The sequence below is a fragment of the Globicephala melas genome, chromosome 18, assembly GCF_963455315.2.
Source record: "Globicephala melas chromosome 18, mGloMel1.2, whole genome shotgun sequence".
Lineage (NCBI taxonomy): Eukaryota > Metazoa > Chordata > Mammalia > Artiodactyla > Delphinidae > Globicephala > Globicephala melas.
The window spans coordinates 67,412,264-67,429,830 of record NC_083331.1 but is presented as its reverse complement, the minus strand read 5'-3'; the positions used below and the strand labels follow the sequence as shown (position 1 = coordinate 67,429,830).

Below are 17,567 nucleotides of genomic sequence, written 5' to 3'. Positions count from 1 at the left end.
GCCAGTGCGAATGAGCTGGCACCTCTGGTTGGCTGTGCCGTGCTGAGTGTACGGCATTGTTTACTGTTGGACACGTGGAAGCGGGTGCATCTGCCTTGCACCTCTGCTCTGACAGCCATTCGCCAAGAGGCTCAGCTATGTTTTCAGGTCACACTTGTTTCACATCAGTGACATTGTCAGCCTAAGGGAGTAAATGTCTCACCTTCTGATTTGTTGTTTTCCTTACTGGATTCTTTTGTTTCTTTCAGTATTCATGGTTTTTCTTTGAAGTTTTGATCAAATCCATGGCTCAGCATTTGATAGAGAACTCCAAGGTTAAGGTATGTCACTTCCTCTCAGGGCTTACCTGGCAGTTCTTACGGGAAATTCTCTTTCATTGTGTTTGTAGCTAACACTTATTATTGCTTTCTATGTTCCAGTCACAGTACTGTTCTAGGGGCTTTCCAAGTAGTAAGTCATTTTGGCTGTATAACAACCCTATGGGGGAAGTACTAGTCTTATAGTTTTATAGATGAAGAAGGTGAGACCAGAGTGCTTGAGTTAACTACCCGGGATCACCCTGCAATGAATTGAGGGAGCCAGGCTTTGGGCCAGTCTGGCTCCAGAGCCCACACTCGTGGAGCTCTGTGTTATTAAATCCAGAGAAAAATAAGTCTTTTCCTTTGACTAGCTTAGAAATCTTCACATCTGCTGAAAAGGGAGTAGCAGTTTAAGCGTTCATTTCAAATGTAACTACCCAGTGTTTGTTAAGTGTCTTGAACATTGTAGAGATTTCTCAGCAACTTAGATGGGAAAGTCTGGTATGATCACACATCCTCTATGGCCAATTAGTGGACTCTGAGACAACTCCGTCTCCCCTGACGCATCCTCCCCATGGTGCCTGGGTGTGTGTGACCCTCTGGGTCCCCGTGCTGTCCCCTGGTTCCCACTGGTCTCTGCCATGAGATGAACAGACTCTGGCCTGATGCCCCCGCTGGCTGGCTGAGGCTCAGTGTAGATAAATGTTTATGGAATTCCAACGCAGTAAACCAAGGTGGCTGTGCGCAGAATTGCTTCTGAGACTCTCGGAGTCCCGGAGTTGCTGTATGACTGGATTCTTACTGTGTCATAGCTGTACAGAAGCGGGGTGTTGGTGACTATGGCCGGGAGCAGCAGGCGCTCATGTGGGGAGCAGGAGTCCTGGGGCCCAGCAGCCTCCTCAATGCACGTGGGAAGGAGGGCGGAGCCCCAGGGAGGGAGGCTCAAGATCTAGGTCCCCTGGACAAGGGATCTGGATGGAGAGGAAGCCTGGGGAAAGGCTGGTGGATCTTGTCAGGTGGAAGGCTGGTGGTTCAGAACCTAAAGCTGTGCTTTTCTTCTAGTAGAGCTGGAGCCTGCTCAGGAGGTTTCCTTTCTTTTCTTTTTTCTTTTAAATCCAATTTTAGTGCACAGGGAGATGCCAGATGGAGGTGGGCCCTGCCTTCCACAGAGTAGCGCACCATCTAAATCTTGCCAGCACAGCCTGCCAAGGGAAAAATCTAGCAGATTGTCTACTTGGCAGTATGCAGCTAAACAGGCATGCACACACACACACATGTTATTTTCCTTTCTGTTAAAAATGCCCTATACAGGACAGGCTCTAGGCCTGTCGTCGTCTGCTGGGGCTGCCATCACAAGTACTATACACCAGGGGACTTAAACAACAGAAGTTTATTTCCTTGTGATCCTGGAGGCTAGATGTCTTGAGATCAAGGTGTCTGTAGGGTTGGTTTCTCAGGAGGCCTCTCTTCGTGGCTTGTGGGTGGCCTTCTTCTCCCTGTGTCCTCGCATGGTCTTCCCTCTGTGTGTGTCTGTGTCCTATTCTCTTCTTAATCCTGCTGGATTAAGGCTCATCTTGATGACCTAATTTTAACTTAATTTCCTCTTTGAAGACCCTATCTCCAAATGCACTTACATTCTGAGGTAGGGTTAGGACTTCAATATACGAATTTGGGGGGGAGGTTGGGAACAGGGACACAATTCAGTTCATAACTGAACTACTGGATTTTTCATCATTTTTGTCTTTAAATAAATGGGATCACTTCAGAGAGATTAGTAAACCTGATTATATTTTTAAAAAGAACTGATGTGTTCAGGAAGTATTCATTGAGCCCTTATTATATGACAGGCTCAGAGGTTACACGGTTAAATGTAGTATGATTTGTGCCCTCATGGAGTTCATGTGGGAAAGCGTGCAGTTAGACCACGGGAGCCATGTTCAAGGAGGTAAGGAACACTTTTGAAACATTCCTGAGAAGTATATTTATTTATTTTTATTTTTTTATACAGCAGGTTCTTTAGTTATCTGTTTTATACATATTAGTATATACATGTCAATCCCAATCTCCCAGTTCATCCCACCACCACCACCTGCCCCCCAACGTTGCCCCCTTGGTGTCCATGTTTGTTCTCTACATCTGTGTCTCTATTTCTGCCTTGAAAACCGGTTCATCTGTACCATTTTTCTAGATTCCACATATATGTGTTAATATACGATATTTGTTTTTCTCTTTCTAACTTAATTCACTCTGTATGACAGTATCTAGGTCCATCCACGTCTCTATAAATGACCCAGTTTTGTTCCTTTTTATACCTGACTAATATTCCATTGTATATATATACCACATCTTCTTTATCCATTCCTTTGTCGATAGGCACTTAGGTTGCTTCCATGACCTGGCTATTGTAAATAGTGCTGCAGTGAACATTGGGGTGCATGACTCTTTTTGAATTATGGTTTTCTCAGGGTATATGCCCAGTAGTGGGATTGCTTGGTCATATGGTAATTCTATTTTTAGTTTTTTAAGGAACTTCCATACTGTTCTCCATAGTGGCTGTATCAATTTACATTTCCACCAACAGTGCAGGAGGGTTCCCTTTTCTCCACACCCTCTCCACCATTTGTTCTTTGCAGATTTTCTGATGATGCCCATTCTGACTGGTGTGAGGTGATACCTCATTGTAGTTTTGATTTGCATTTCTCTAATAATTAGCGATGTTGAGCAGCTTTTCATGTGCTTCTTGGCCATCTGTATGTCTTCTTTGGAGAAATGTCTACTTAGGTCTTCTGCCCATTTTTGCATTGGGTTGTTTGTTTTTTTAATATTGAGCTGCATGAGCTGTTTATATATTTTGGAAATTAATCCTTTATCTATTGATTCAGTTGCAAATATTTTCTCCCATTCTGAGAGTTGTCTTTTCATCTTATTTATAGTTTCCTTTGCTTTGCAAAAGCTTTTAAATTTCATTAGGTCCCATTTGTTTATTTTTCTTTTTGTTTCCATTACTCTAGGAGGTGGGTCAGAAAAGATCTTGCTGTGATTTATGTCAAAGAGTGTTCTTCCTGTGTTTTCCTCTAAGAGTTTTATAGTGCCAGGTCTTACATTTAGGTCTTTAATCCATTTTCAGTTTATTTTTGTGTATGGTGTTAGGGGGTGTTCTAATTTCATTCTTTTACATGTAGCTGTCCAGTTTTCCCAGCACCACTTATTGAAGAGACTGTCTTTTCTCCATTGTATATCCTTGCCTCCTTTGTCATAGATTAGTTGACCATAGGGGCATGGGTTTATCTCTGGACTTTCTATCCTGTTCCTTTGATCTATATTTCTGTTTTTCTGCCAGTACCATATTGTCTTGATTACTGTAGCTTTGTAGTGTAGTCTGAAGTCAGGGAGCCTGATTCCTCCAGCTCTGTTTCTCTTTCTCAAGATTGCTTTGACTATTTGGGGTCTTTTGTGTCTCCATACAACTTTTAAGATCTTTTGTTCTAGTTCTGTAAAAAATGCCATTGGTAATTTGATAGAGATTGCATTGAATCTGTATATTGCTTTGGGCAATATTGATTCTTCCAATCCAAGAGCATGGTATATCTCTCCATCTGTTTGTGACATCTTTGATTTCTTTCATCAGTGTCTTTTAGTTTTCTGAGCACAAGTCTTTTACCTCCTTAGGAAGATTTATTCCTAGGTATTTTATTCTTTTTGTTGCAATGGTGAATGGGATTGTTTTCTTAATTTCTCTTTCTGAACTTTCTTTATTAGTGTATAGGAATGCAAGAGATTTCTGTACATTAATTTGGTATCCTGCAACTTTACCAAATTCATTGATTAGCTCTAGTAGTTTTCTGGTGGCATCTTTAGGATTCTCTATGTATAGTATCATGTCATCTGCAAACAGTGACAGTTTTACTTCTTCTTTTCCAATTTGAATTCCTTTTATTTCTTTTTCTTCTCTGATTGCCGTGGGTAGGACTTCCAAAACTATGTTGAATAATAGTGGCAAGAGTGAACATCCTTGTCTTATTGCTGATCTTAGAGGAAATGCATTCGGTTTTTCCCCATTGAGAGTGATGTTGGCTGTGGGTTTGTTGTATATGGCCTTTTAGGTAGGTTCTCTCCATGCCCACTTTCTGGAGATTTTTATCATAAATGGGTGTTGAATTTTGTCAAAAGCTTTTTCTGCATCTGTTGAGATGATCATATGGCTTTTATTCTTCACTTTGTTAATATGGTGTATCACATTGATTGATTTGCATATATTGAAGAATCCTTGCATCGCTGGGATAAATCCCACTTGATCATGGTGTATGATCCTTTTAATGTGTTGTTGGATTCTGTTTGCTAGTATTTTGTTGAGGATTTTTGCATCTATATTCATCAGTGATATTGGTTTGTAATTTTCTTTATTTGTAGTATCTCTGTCTGGTTTTGGTATTAGGGTGATGGTGGCCTTGTAGAATGAGTTTGGGAGTGTTCCTTCCTCTACAATTTTTTGGAAGATTTTGAGAAGGATAGGTGTTAACTCTTCTCTAAATGTTTGATAGAATTCACCTGTGAAGCCATCTGGTCCTAGACTCTTGTTTGTTGGAAGATTTTTAATCACAGTTTCAATTTCATTACTTGTGTTTGGTCTTTCATATTTTCTATTTCTTCCTGGTTCAGTCTTGGAAGGTTATACCTTTTTAAGAATTTGTCCATTTCTTCTAGGTTGTCCATTTTATTGGCATATGGTTGCTTGTAGTAATCTCTCATGATCCTTTGTATTTCTGCAGTGTCAGTTGTTACTTCTCCTATTTCATTTCTAATTTTGTTGATTTGAATCTTTTCCCTTTTTTTCTTGATGAGTCTGGCTAATAGTTTGTCAATTTTATTTATCTTCTCAAAGAACCAGCTTTTAGTTTTATTGATCTCTGATATCGTTTCCTTCATTTCTTTCTCATTTATTTCTGCTTTGGTCTTTATGGTTTCTTTGCTTCTACTTTGGGTTTTGTTTGTTCTTCTTTCTCTAGTTCCCTTAGGTGTAAGGTTAGATTGTTTATTTGAGATGTTTCTTGTTCCTTGAGGCAGGATTGTGTTGCTATGAACTTACAGCTGCTTTTGCTGCATCCCATAGGTTTTGGATCATCATCTTTTCATTGTCATTTGTCTCTAGGTATTTTTTGATTTCCTCTTTGATTTCTTCAGTGATCTCTTGATTATTTAGTAACCTATTGTTTAGCCTCCAAGTGTTTGTGTTTTTTAAGTTTTTTCCCCTGTAATTTCTGATCTCATAGTGTTGTGGTCGGAAAGGGTGCTTGATATGATTTTAAGTTTCTTAAATTAACTGAGGCTTGATTTGTGACCCAAGATATGATCTATCCTGGAGAATGTTCCGTGTGCACTTGAGAAGAAAGTGCAATCTGCTGTTTTTGGATGGAATGTTCTATAAATATCAATTAAATCTATCTGGTCTATTGTGTCATTTAAAGCTTGTGTATTTTTTATTAATTTTTTGTCTGGATGATCTGTCCATTGATGTAAGTGAGGTGTTAAAGTCCCCCACTCTTACTGTGTTACTGTCGATTTCCTCTTTTATAGCTGTTAGCATTTGCCTTATGTATTGAGTGCTCCTATGTTGGGTGCATATATATTTATAATTATTATATCTTCTTCTTGGATTGATCCTTTGATCATTAGGTCGTGTCCTTCCTTGTCTCTTGTAACATTCTTTATTTTAAAGTCTATTTTGTCTGATAGGAGAATTGCTACTCCAGCTTTCTTTTGATTTTCATTTGCATAGAATATCTTTTTCCATCCCCTAACTTTCAGTCTGTATGTGTCCCTAGGTCTGAAGTGGGTCTCTTGGTAGACAGCATATATATGGGCCTTGTTTTTGTATCAGTTCAGTCAGTCTATGTCTTTTGGTTGGAGCATTTAATCCATTTACATTTAAGGTAATTATCAATATGCATGTTCCTGTTACCATTTTCTTAATTGTTTTGGGTTTGTTTTCGTAGGTCTTTTCCTTCTCTTGTGTTTCCTGCCTAGAGAAGTTCCTTTAGCATTTGTTGTAAAGCTGGTTTAGTGGTGCTGAATTCTCTTAGCTTTTGCTTGTCTATAAAGCTTTTGATTTCTCTGTCAAATCTGAATGAGATCCTTGCTGGGTAAAGTAATCTTGGTTGTAGGTCCTTCCCTTTCATTGCTTTAAATATATCGTGCCATTCCCTTCTGGCTTGTAGAGTTTCTGCTGAGAAATCAGCTGTTAACCTTATGGGAGTTCACTTGTATGTTATTTGTCGTTTTTCCCTGCTGCTTTTTTTTTTTTTTTTTTTTGCGGTACGCGGGCCTCTCACAGTTGCGGCCTCTCCTGTTGTGGAGCACAGGCTCCGGACGTGCAGGCTCAGCGGCCATAGCTCACAGGCCCAGCCGCTCCACAGCATGTGGGATCTTCCCGGACCGGGGCACGAACCCGTGTCCCCTGCATCAGCAGGTGGACTCTCAACCACTGCACCACCAGGGAAGCCCTTCCCTGCTGCTTTTAATAATTTTTCTTTGTCTTTAATCCTTGTCAGTTTGATTACTGTGCGTCTCAGCGTGTTTCTCCTTGGGTTTATCCTGCCTGGGACTCTCTGCACTTCCTGGACTTGGGTGGCTATTTCCTTTCCCATGTTAGGAAAGTTTTTGACTATAATCTCTTCAAATATTTTCTCAGGTCCTTTCTCTTTCTCTTCTCCTTCTGGGACCCCTATAATGCAAATGTTGTTGAGTTTAATGTTGTCCCAGAGGTCTCTTAGGCTGGCTTCATTTCTTTTCATTCTTTTTTCTTTATTCTGTTCCATTGCAGTGAATTCCACCCTTCTGTCTTCCAGGTCACTTATGTGTTCTTCTGCCTCAGTTATTCTGCTATTGATTCCTTCCAGTGTGTTTTTCATTTCAGTTATTGTATTAATCATCTCTGTTTGTTTGTTTTTTAATTCTTCTAGGTGTTTATCCTTTAGTTCTCCAAGTCTTTGTTAAACATTTCTTGCATCTTCTCGACCTTTGCCTCCTTTCTTTTTCTGAGGTCCTGGATCATCTTCAGTATCATTATTCTGAGTTCTTTTTCTGGAAGGTTGCCTATCTCCACCTCATTTAGTTGTTTTTCTGGGTTTTTATCTTGTTCCTTCATCTGGGACATAGTCCTCTGCCTTTTCATTTTGTTTATCTTTCTGTGAATGTGGTTTTCTTTCCACAGGCTACAGGATTGTAGTTCATCTTGCTTCTGTCTGCCCTCTTGTGGATGAGGCTATCTGAGAGGTTTGTGCAAGCTTCCTCATGGAGGGACTGGTTGAGAAGTATATTTAAAATCAACTATCAGTGTCATCTATCTGAGAACTGTGATAAAAAATTAATAAAGGAATTTAATTGTGTGTGATCTTTTCTCAAGATGGCAAATTAAACCGTAGAACTTTAGGGTCAGTAGGGACCAGAAAGCTAACTTCTTGTCCAACTCCTCCCTTATTTCACAGAGGTAGAGACGGAAGTCTGTACCCATGAAGTGACCTGCCCAGGGTCACACAATTGAGCAGAGCCAAGAGTCATGCTAGAAGCAGGATCAGCCTATCTCAAGTGTTCTGCCATTCCCAGCCTATAACCCCATTCTCCAACGCCACGAGGGAATAGTTTGTACTTGGAACTTTACACAAAGCACTCAGATGCTGTCATGCAGAACCTTTTCTGTAAGTTAATTATATCTTGGTCTCAAAACAGCATTCAGACAGTTTTTAGAAGTAGTTTATTTTAAAATTATCCAGTTTGCAAAGAAACACAGGCATCCAAAAGGAGAAAGCTTAATCGCAGCATAATTTACTATAAAAAGAGATTCAAAACACCAGCTCCCCACTTTGGGGAGTTTGACATTATTCACTTTTAGAGGGTCTCTCCTGTGGCTTCTGCTTCCATGTCACCCAAGATAGCATCCTTCCCCTAAATCATGCCACCCTTCCCCTAAACCACACCTTGATCTAGGAACTTCTCTCAGTTTTTGAAGCGTGCATTAACTTTGCCTCATATCTTAGGAGTAATGAGTTTTTATGTTTGAATTATTTATTTTAATGTTTGTCTTATATTTACATATTAAGAATTGCATGTCCTAGTCCCTGATCCCTGTGTTCTGGATTTAGGGAACAAGTTCATAGTCACCATTTCTGTACCACTTGTGATTTCCAGAATCATGATCAGATCCCCTCAGAGTTTTTCTGTTTTTAGGCTGAAGGTTGTCAGTATAATCCAATGTGTTTATAATCCCGACCTTGACTTTCTTCCTCATTGGTGAGTCTGTCTTAAAGTGCCATGAACAGGCACACAACTGTCTTGTAGGGGCACCTGGGCCATGGATTCATGTAAGAGCCAGATGTTGCTTTCAGTGTTGCTGAAAGCCCTGCCCAAGGATATCTGCCGTGGATCAGCATTTGGGGTCATAGTGTGTCTTGAACTGAGGCCTTCATTTTCCAGTCCCGGTGCTGGCAGGGTTGTTCCATCTGATGCCCATATATGAGGAGGGATAAATCTGCACGCTGTTGTACCGAAGATGAAGGCAACCATGTATATATGTCCACCTTCCTGTCCGCGGCCAAGCAAACTACACTTTGCTACACTTGCGGAGGAGAGCTGTGAATCGGAGCCTCTCTGAACTAGCATCTAAAGTAATCAATTTCTTTACTACCGCAGATGAACCTGCAAAGTTTGGATTGATAACATATGACTGTGCCAAACTTGAGTGTTTTATAGGTGAGGTCCTTAGAATTTGTAATAAGCAGTTTTTGAGAAAGATACAAAACAGGCCTCATTGGGGCTTACTGAGGAGTTCCCACTCTGCCTCTAAGGTCAGCATATTTTAGGTGTGTTTTTTCTGTCATTTATTTTTAGCAACTGTAATTTCGGCAGACTCATTTTGAGTTTCCTTCCCTCCCATACTGAATCACGCAAATTGTTAGCATTCCACAGGTGTTCCTCGGGGAAGCTGGAAACCTGGCAGTGGACAGGATGAATATCTACCTTTAAGTGTCAGTTGTTTAGCTTTCAACCATTTTCTGTCTTAATTGAGCAAGGAAAGAGCTTTCATTTGAAGAGTGAACAAAAGGGTGGTATATGGTTCATGTTCTAAGTGTACTGCCTGGACTTCCTCTAAACCATATGTGTGAACTCTATACATACATGATGGCAGAACAGTAATAGCCATACTTCCATCCATGAGTCATTGTTTCAAATAGTGTTTGTTCTGTGCAGAGCACTGAGGAGAAATGCAGGTAGAGTGGAGGGTGCGTCCTCAACCTTGAAGCTCACAGAGTCCTTGGAGAAGGAGAACATGCAGTCAGAGGAGAGTGCAGGAAGGTGTACAAGCTCCAACGTGGTAGATTCACGTGGAGCTGGAGCTGGAACTTTACCTGGGCCTAGAAGGATTATTTTGGGGAGCTTTGTGGTCAAGCAGCAGACGATTTGGTAGAGACCATAGAAAGGCAGGGTAGTGACAAGATGAAAGAGAGTGTAAATGTTAGCAGAGTGATTGGGAAACTTTTGTACCAATGAGTCTCCCTTCCTCCTGGAGTTTAAATAGTCTGTGGAACAGATTAATGCACCTGTCATTGTTTATATGTCCTTTATTTATTTATTTATTTTAGCTCTCTAAATGACATTTTCTGGTGATGCTGATGAAGATCTAGCATTGGGAGGGAAGAGGTAGGCTTGAGGATGAGGACACAAACCATTATGAATGAATAAGAGAGGATATTAAGACAGAACCAATAATTTGAGCCAGCAATTATACTTCTAAAGTATTTACCAAAGAGAAATGAAAACAGATATCCACACAAAGACCTGTATGCCAATGTGCATAGCAGTTTTATTCATAGGAGCCCAAAACTGGAAATGTCCATTAACTGGTGAATGATAGACAGGTTGTGGTAACTCCATACAATGAAATACTACTTAGTAATAAAAAGGAACAAAGTATTGATTTGATTTCCATCCAGTAACACGGATGGATCTCGAAAGCATTATGTTATGTGAAGGAGGTCACTGTGGTCACATATACACGATACACTATACACTGTATGTGTTCATTTATATGACATTCTAGAAAAAGGTAAACTACAGGGACAGAAAACAGAGCAGTGGTTTCCAGGGGCCAGCGTGGGGGAGGGGATTCAAAGGGACAAGAGGAATTTTTTTGTTTTTTTTTTTTGCGGTACGCGGGCCTCTCACTGTTGTGGCCTCTCCCGTTGCGGAGCACAGGCTCCGGACACGCAGGCTCAGCGGCCATGGCTCACGGGCCCAGCTGCTCTGTGGCACGTGGGATCTTCCCAGACCGGGGCACGATCCTGTGTCCCCTGCATCGGCAGGTGGACTCTCAACCACTGCACCACCAGGGAAGCCCAAGAGGAAGTTTTTTGGGTGATAGAAATGGACTGTATCTTGGCTGTGGTAGTGGTTACACAGCTGTATTCATTTGTCCAGATGAACCCAACTGTGTACCTTAAAAGGGTGAACTTTAGTGTATGTAAATTAAACCTCAATAAATCTGACTTAGAACGTAGTAAAGTCAGATTGAATGGGGGATAAAAGGCCACCTGGATATTAAGTGTGAGCGTACAGTAGAATGGAGCTTTCCAAAGAGAGAATCGGGGCATGGTTTACCAGGGAAGGTGGAGGTGATCAGTTTTCTTGGGAGATCTTATGCTTTAGGGCTATGGGTTCAGCTGCTGTGACAGAGATCTAAAGTAATATTGACACACAAGAGAAAAAGTTTATTTCTTCTCACCTCAAAGTCCAGGGTAGTATGGGGGTTCCATTCCACAGAGTTACAGAGGCCCAGACTCCTTCCATTTCCCTCCTTTGTCTACCTGGAGGGCTGCTCGTCCTCCTGATCTGAATGGGTCACCCCCATGCCCACGTGAGCCAGCACGAAGGGGAGGGCAGCCTTTTCCCTGTAAGGATATGGCACCAGCAGGGTGCAGAGAGAAGTAAACACAGAAAGGTTAGAGAGAAGACCGAGTTCTGCAGATGAAAACGAGGACACGGGAGAAGGAAAGAACTTGCAGGACAAAAGAGAGAAGTGATGTAGGGATTCCAGTGAGAGGGAGTAACTTGAGACTGCTGGAAATGTCATTGGCAAATTTCTTGTCTATCCCATTACTTTTCTGTTGTTACTGTCGTTTGCTAAGCCAGGAGAATGAAGTTTATTAACTAGTAGTCTTATTTATTGTTAACACTGAGCAGTGAAATGGCCTGTAGAAGAGAGGTCTCTACACCCAGGAGAGTAGAACACAGCAAGGAGCACAGCACTGAACGCGTGAAGGCTTTTGGATGTCCTTGCGCAGTGGGCAGCGACTTGGGCGGCAGTGGATGCGGCACCCAGATGATGTAGGACATGGTATAGCCCCTCGCTGGTGTCTGTGGAGACGTGGCTGTCAGCAGCAGGGCCCGCAGGGCCCTTTGCTTCAAGGCTGAGTGTGGGTCATCAGGGAGATCCCACTCAGGCCAGGGGTCTGGTGGCAGGAGCTGAGCAGCCAGCAGGAGGGCATGAAGGTGTCGGGCTGACAGCAGGGTGGGGGGCATGGGGCGCAGCAGGTGGGCTGGAGGAGGCAGATCAGGTGTGGGCAGGTGCTGGGCCGGCAGACCGAGCACCGGCAGCCCTTGTTGGAGGCATAGATGGTTGTGGCCGGGCCACTGTGGACGCTGCAGCATTACCAAAGGGAGATCCGGCTGCAGGACATGGTCAGGAGGTAGGTTTCGTTTGGCTGAGAAGTCTCCTGCTGTCTTAGTGTCTGTCCTCTCCTGAGCCAGCGCTTATAACACTCACTCCCCTAGATATCAGCTCATTAGCCTAGATCATGTTCTTCCATCTCAGTTTATAATAATCTCCATAAAGTCATCTCATTACCTCAGTCTTTATTACCCTTCAATGTGTGTCTTGCCTCATTGCTTTGTTGCCAAATGAGGACTCTAGACAATAGCTGTTTGTCACTGCAGGGAGAGCTTTATCTCACCATTAAAAAAATTTTATTATAGACATTTTTAAAAAGAAAAAGAAAGGGAATAGTTTCATGAATCTCATGTGCCTCTCACCCACCCAGCTTCAACAGTTATCAACACTCTGCCATTCTTGCTTTAGGTATCCACCCTCATACTTCTTTTTTCCTAGAGTATTTTTAAAGCAGTTCCCCAATATTTTATCATTTCATCTATAAAACTAGTGTATAATATCCAATGGATAAAGCCTTAAAAAAGAATAACCATTGTACCATATGACACTCAATAAAGTTAGAAATATTTCTCTATTATCATCCAACACCCCATCTGTATTCCGTTTCCCCCAGGTGTCTTAAAAATGTCATTTTACAGTTGGTCTGAATCAGGATCTAAACATAGTCCACACACTGCATTGGGTTGATGTGTCTCTGAAGTTTCTTGGATCCTCACACTGTTTCCTCTCCATTTGTTTGTTTCTTTAATGCAGTGTATTTGTTGAAGAAAGCAGACCATTTGTCCTGCAGAATTTTCCATATTCTAGATTTGGCCAGTTGTAACCTTGCAGTGATACGTGACATGATTCTCTGTACCCTCTGTATCCTGTACCCTTGTGTAGTGATATCTAGAGGCTTAATTCCATCCAGGTTTGATTTTCTTTGTGGCAAGGATACACCTTGGCTGGTGCTACTGTATCACGTCAGAGGCATAGGAGTCTGGTTGTCCCACTTTTAGTTATAATAATATTGACTAATGGGTTCCATTCGGTCCACCCCATGCTGCCATTATAGAGTTCCCCGTCCACTTTTCATGGTTTAAGCAGCTGTTGACTCAGCCCCATTCTGTAGGCTTTTCTTGGGAGACCTCTTTTTTAGGAATGGCCAGCTTAGGTAGCTGGCGGTCATGCCTGGTGGTTAGAGTTGGCCTTACCTGGGTTCCTGGAAGCTGATCATCTGTTGAGGCTGACACCTCAGGATATAGAGTTACTGGTTTGCACATATGGAACAAAGTCCTTTTGGAATTTAAAATTTTACTCTTCTGTTTTTGAAAGTAGGTAAACTTCCATTTCTTATGACTTGATCCTTCCCTCACTGGATTCTTGAGTTTATGTACATTTACAAAGATTGTCTTGTTATTGGTTTGAGAACTGAGATTATTACAAAGCTGGCATTTCAAAATTTCATAGTAGGTTCTGGTATTTAATGCATAAAATAATGCATGCTTTCATAGCATAAATACCTAGGCTCCAGTTCTAGTTTTACAAAATACTATTTGTTTGATATTAGGATACTGGTTTGGCTGCTCCAAAAGAGGCCAAAATAATAGTGGCTAAATTAAGACAGAAGGTTCATTTCTCTCTTTTGGAAAATTATGAGCCAGTAGGCAGCTCAGACAGTGGTGATCTTGTCCCGCAAGGTCATTCAGGGACTCAAGCTCCTATCCAACTCTCCAGCCCAGGTGTCACCCTCGTCTGCATAGCTGAGAAGCTGGCTCACCACCACTCCACATTCCAGGCAGTGGCAAAGAGGAGGACTTGGTAGGCAAGCAGCTCCTTTTATGAGAAAGGCAAGCCTCTTACAGCCCATTGGCCAGAACTAGTCACATGGCCATTATCTTGCCACAACTTATGCTGGGAAATGCAGTCTCTAGCTGGGCAGCCATGTGCCCTGTAAAACCCAGGAGTTCGGCCACTGAAAGGGAGAAGGAAAGGAAAGATATTAAAGGTCAGTTAGTATTTTTTATTGAATCCTTCCAAGCTTCAGTTTCATCTCATCTGTAATGTGGGGATGAAAACACCCCCCTGTTGTGGCTGTTAGAATTACGTGCTCTTAGAATCACGTGCATGCACGGGTAAGTGTCGCGGAGCATCCAGTTCAGCCCCCTTCACATTCCAGGCCTTCAATAAATGGTTCCATGCACTGGGGCCAGAGGGGGCAGCGCAGCATCACAGAGCAGAAAGAGCATAGGCTTTAAACTCATTGTAGATCTGGCTTTGAATCTTGTTATTGTTAGCTGTGTGACTGAAGACACATTTACCTAACCTCTCTGACCCTCTATAATATGAGGGTGTTTAAGAATTTAATGAAAAAGTACATAAAAATATCTAGTGCAGTGCCTGGTGTGTAGAAGATATATGGTAAGTGGTAGCTAATTGCTAAGTGATCTGTGTGTAATTTCTTAGGCAAGCGTTCCTGATGGGGAAAAATTATTATGTAAAGTCAATTTAAAGAGGACTTCTAAGCAGTTTCAACTAGTGACATACAGTCACCATTCTGTGTGTGTTCAGTTTGAGTACTTGAGGATTAAACCTAAGACAGTGTTTTCTAAAGAAAGCTCTGAAAGATACAGGCATGAGAATCAAAGTAAAAGGCAGTAAAAATGCTGGTCTGATCAGAATCTCTGGAAGTAAAGGTGCATCTCCACATTTTTATAAATACCTCCACAGTGGTCTTTATCATACTGAAGTCTAACGTCTCAGACCTGATCCACAGCATTTATTTGAAGTATTAGAATACTCATACAGTACTTCGAGAGAAGAAAGAATAATTTATCTTATCTAATTTCAGATAAATAAGATGAGAGCCCTGGGTTTTTGAAATGAACTCAGGGATGAGGTGGGGTTTTTTTTCCCCTCGAAGGTTGCAACTTAAAAAATAATAAATGTTTGCTCTAAATCCTTTTTAGTTATTGCGAAACCAGAGATTTCCTGCATCCTATCATCATGCAGTGGAAACTGTTGTGAATATGCTGATGCCACACATCACTCAGAAGTTTCGAGATAACCCGGAGGCGTCTAAGAATGCGAATCATAGCCTGGCTGTGTTCATCAAGGTGGGGGCCTCCGGGGAAGAGGGTGTCTGCCGAGTGCCTAATGTGCTTTTTCTAGCAGAGTGACTCGTACATATAGATGCTTAGTGAACGTTGATGGCAGGTTTTTATGCCAAAGGATAAACTTACAATAAATGCAGATTAGAAGCCAACTTTCAAAAAAAGCCTAAATACTTAAACTTTGTGGGTTGTTTCCTCCACAGAGATGTTTCACCTTCATGGATAGGGGCTTTGTCTTTAAGCAGATCAACAACTACATCAGCTGCTTTGCTCCTGGAGATCCTAAGGTAGCCTGTGCGCACGTGTGCACGTGTGTGTGTGTGTGTGTGTGTGTGTGTGTGTGTGTGTGTGTTACACACTGTTCTTTTTGTCTCTCTGAGTGACATCTGGATACCCACCTGTTTCTCTTGGTTCACATCAGAATTTTCTTTCAGTCCCAGAGGCACTATTCATTCTCCTCTCTTGGAGATACTAACTAGTACTAACTAGTACTTGCATTAATGTGTGAGATATTAAGGACACAGTAATTCCATATGCAACATAAATACCTGTTGATTTTTCTCATAAATACCTTAAATGACTTCTCAGCTGCAAAACTAAAAGTATATGTGTTGCAAATCATAGTTTATTTAACAAGGTAACAGAAATAACCATGTAGCCTTTCTCTGCTAGAATTATCTGTCTCTTCCCTTGCGTGTCTATTTTAAAGCTCTGCCTTACGCATTTTTTTATTGCACTGAACCTGTGCCTATAATTATAAGCTGCCTGAAATCCTTTATTGAAGTAAGAGGAGCATAAATCATAAATGCCCTAAAAGTCAGTGGAGGACATTGTTTAATGAAATGTGTTCCCAATTTTCAAACAAATCCCTGCAGACATTCTGAAATCTGTAAAATAGCCCAGAGCCTGCAGCTCTAAGACAGGGAAGAGGCTAAAGACAAGTGTGTGATTCCTAATAGGTTTTTCAGGAGGCTGTATAAAGTATCCACTGAGGCATTTAACTTACGACTAACCATATTTTTCCTGCAGACCCTCTTTGAATACAAATTTGAATTTCTCCGTGTGGTGTGCAATCATGAACATTATATTCCATTGAATTTACCAATGCCATTTGGAAAAGGCAGGATTCAAAGATATCAAGGTAATTTATCTTTAAATATATTAATCCTAGTCTTTTCAGAAAGAGAGCCATTCATTTTTAATAAGAAAAGAGAATTAGTTCACACATGACATTCAAATTATCTGATATTTTTCATTGATGAATTGATTTTTTTCTTGTTAAATTTCCATTAAAAAAAATTGATAAAATGCTCTGTAGGAACTTACTTTTTTTTAGCAAATTTACCAGACTACAGATCATGCCAGTGTGCAAATTTACCAGACTACAGATCATGCCAGTGTGACTCTTTTTCATTGAAAAGTTCCATTGCTTAAACAATAGTAATCCATTTTATTTACTGTAGTTTATTTTTATTTGTTTCACTTTTCTTTTTTCTTGTGAATTAGCTTTTCTTTCACCAGCTGTGGAGTCAAATGACACTCCTGTAGGTAGGTGTGGGGTGTGACGCTTGCTTTCTTGCATCTTCCTCCTTTAAAAGAAAAAGAATGCAAGTGATTGCTGAAATGCTTACGTATGCTATTCATGTAGGCATTTGCCATATACTTGGATCAGTTTTAAAATTGATGATAAACCAGTGAATTTGTTCTCACTGTAGCTAAGACATTGCCACAGCATCCCCAGGAGTCATCTGGTTTTTTGCGCCTGGGGTCACTAGGTCCTCTAGGACGTTTCTTTAAGAAGTAAAGCAAATAAACAAAAAGCTCTGCTTCATTTCAAAAATGTATTATTCCACCATTTTCATAGTCCTTGTTTATAGCAGTAGCAGTAACCTATGTCACAAGCAACATGGCTTTTCACATGCTTTTTATGTTTGCATGCTGAGTCTTTATTAACTGTTCTGTATCCTTTCTGAGTTTGAAGAGAATTAAGCTCACAGAGATTTCTTTGTCTTCACTGAGTAAGTCAAATGAATCAAATTCGTCTCTTGGATCTGTCAAGTAATATCTAGCACCTTGTATGTGCTCAGGATTATTTATGCTAAAGGAGAGAAAAAGTGGAAGGATGCCACCAAACTATTAATGACACCTAAATCAACTGACTCTGAAATTCAGAGAGAAACTCACAAAGGAATTCATTCAGAGACATAAATACCTTGCCTTTTAAAGAGCAAGAAGGGGGACTGCGGCCTGAAGTCGGTGGTCATGCATTCAGCAAATACTTGCTCAGCACCAACTCTACCTAGCCTTGGGATAGAGTTGTGGACAAGAAGGATGAAATCCCCTGCTGTCTTACCTGTGTGAAATATGTAGAACATGAGAGAGTGATAAGTGCTAAGGAGAGAGAAATAAAGCAAGGGAAGGGGATAGGAAATGGGCTGGCATTGAGATCGGGTGGCC

At 41.2% G+C, this 17,567-nt stretch overlaps 2 protein-coding genes across 33 annotated transcripts in view; one reads left to right on the top strand and one right to left on the bottom strand.

The window, feature by feature from the left end:
- Positions 1-17,567, top strand: part of DOCK9 (dedicator of cytokinesis 9) — a 283,582-nt gene that overhangs the window by 195,753 nt on the left and 70,262 nt on the right. For 18 of the 32 annotated variants that reach the window (XM_030856827.3, XM_030856830.3, XM_030856834.3 and 15 more), the window contains exons 27-30: positions 249-320; positions 14,967-15,113; positions 15,314-15,397; positions 16,140-16,251. In XM_030856827.3, the coding sequence (XP_030712687.1) occupies positions 249-320; positions 14,967-15,113; positions 15,314-15,397; positions 16,140-16,251 (415 nt within the window). Of the gene's footprint in view, positions 1-248; positions 321-14,966; positions 15,114-15,313; positions 15,398-16,139; positions 16,252-16,616; positions 16,659-17,567 lie in introns of all 32 variants that reach the window. The other 14 variants (XM_060288099.2, XM_060288103.2, XM_060288094.2 and 11 more) reach the window with 1 other exon arrangement.
- On the bottom strand, positions 11,753-11,995 carry LOC115853287 (keratin-associated protein 3-1-like; the record flags this gene model as incomplete). The annotated part of the gene is made up of 1 exon (XM_030856627.1): positions 11,753-11,995. A coding segment is annotated over one exon (243 nt), but the record flags the coding sequence as incomplete, so codon positions are not given.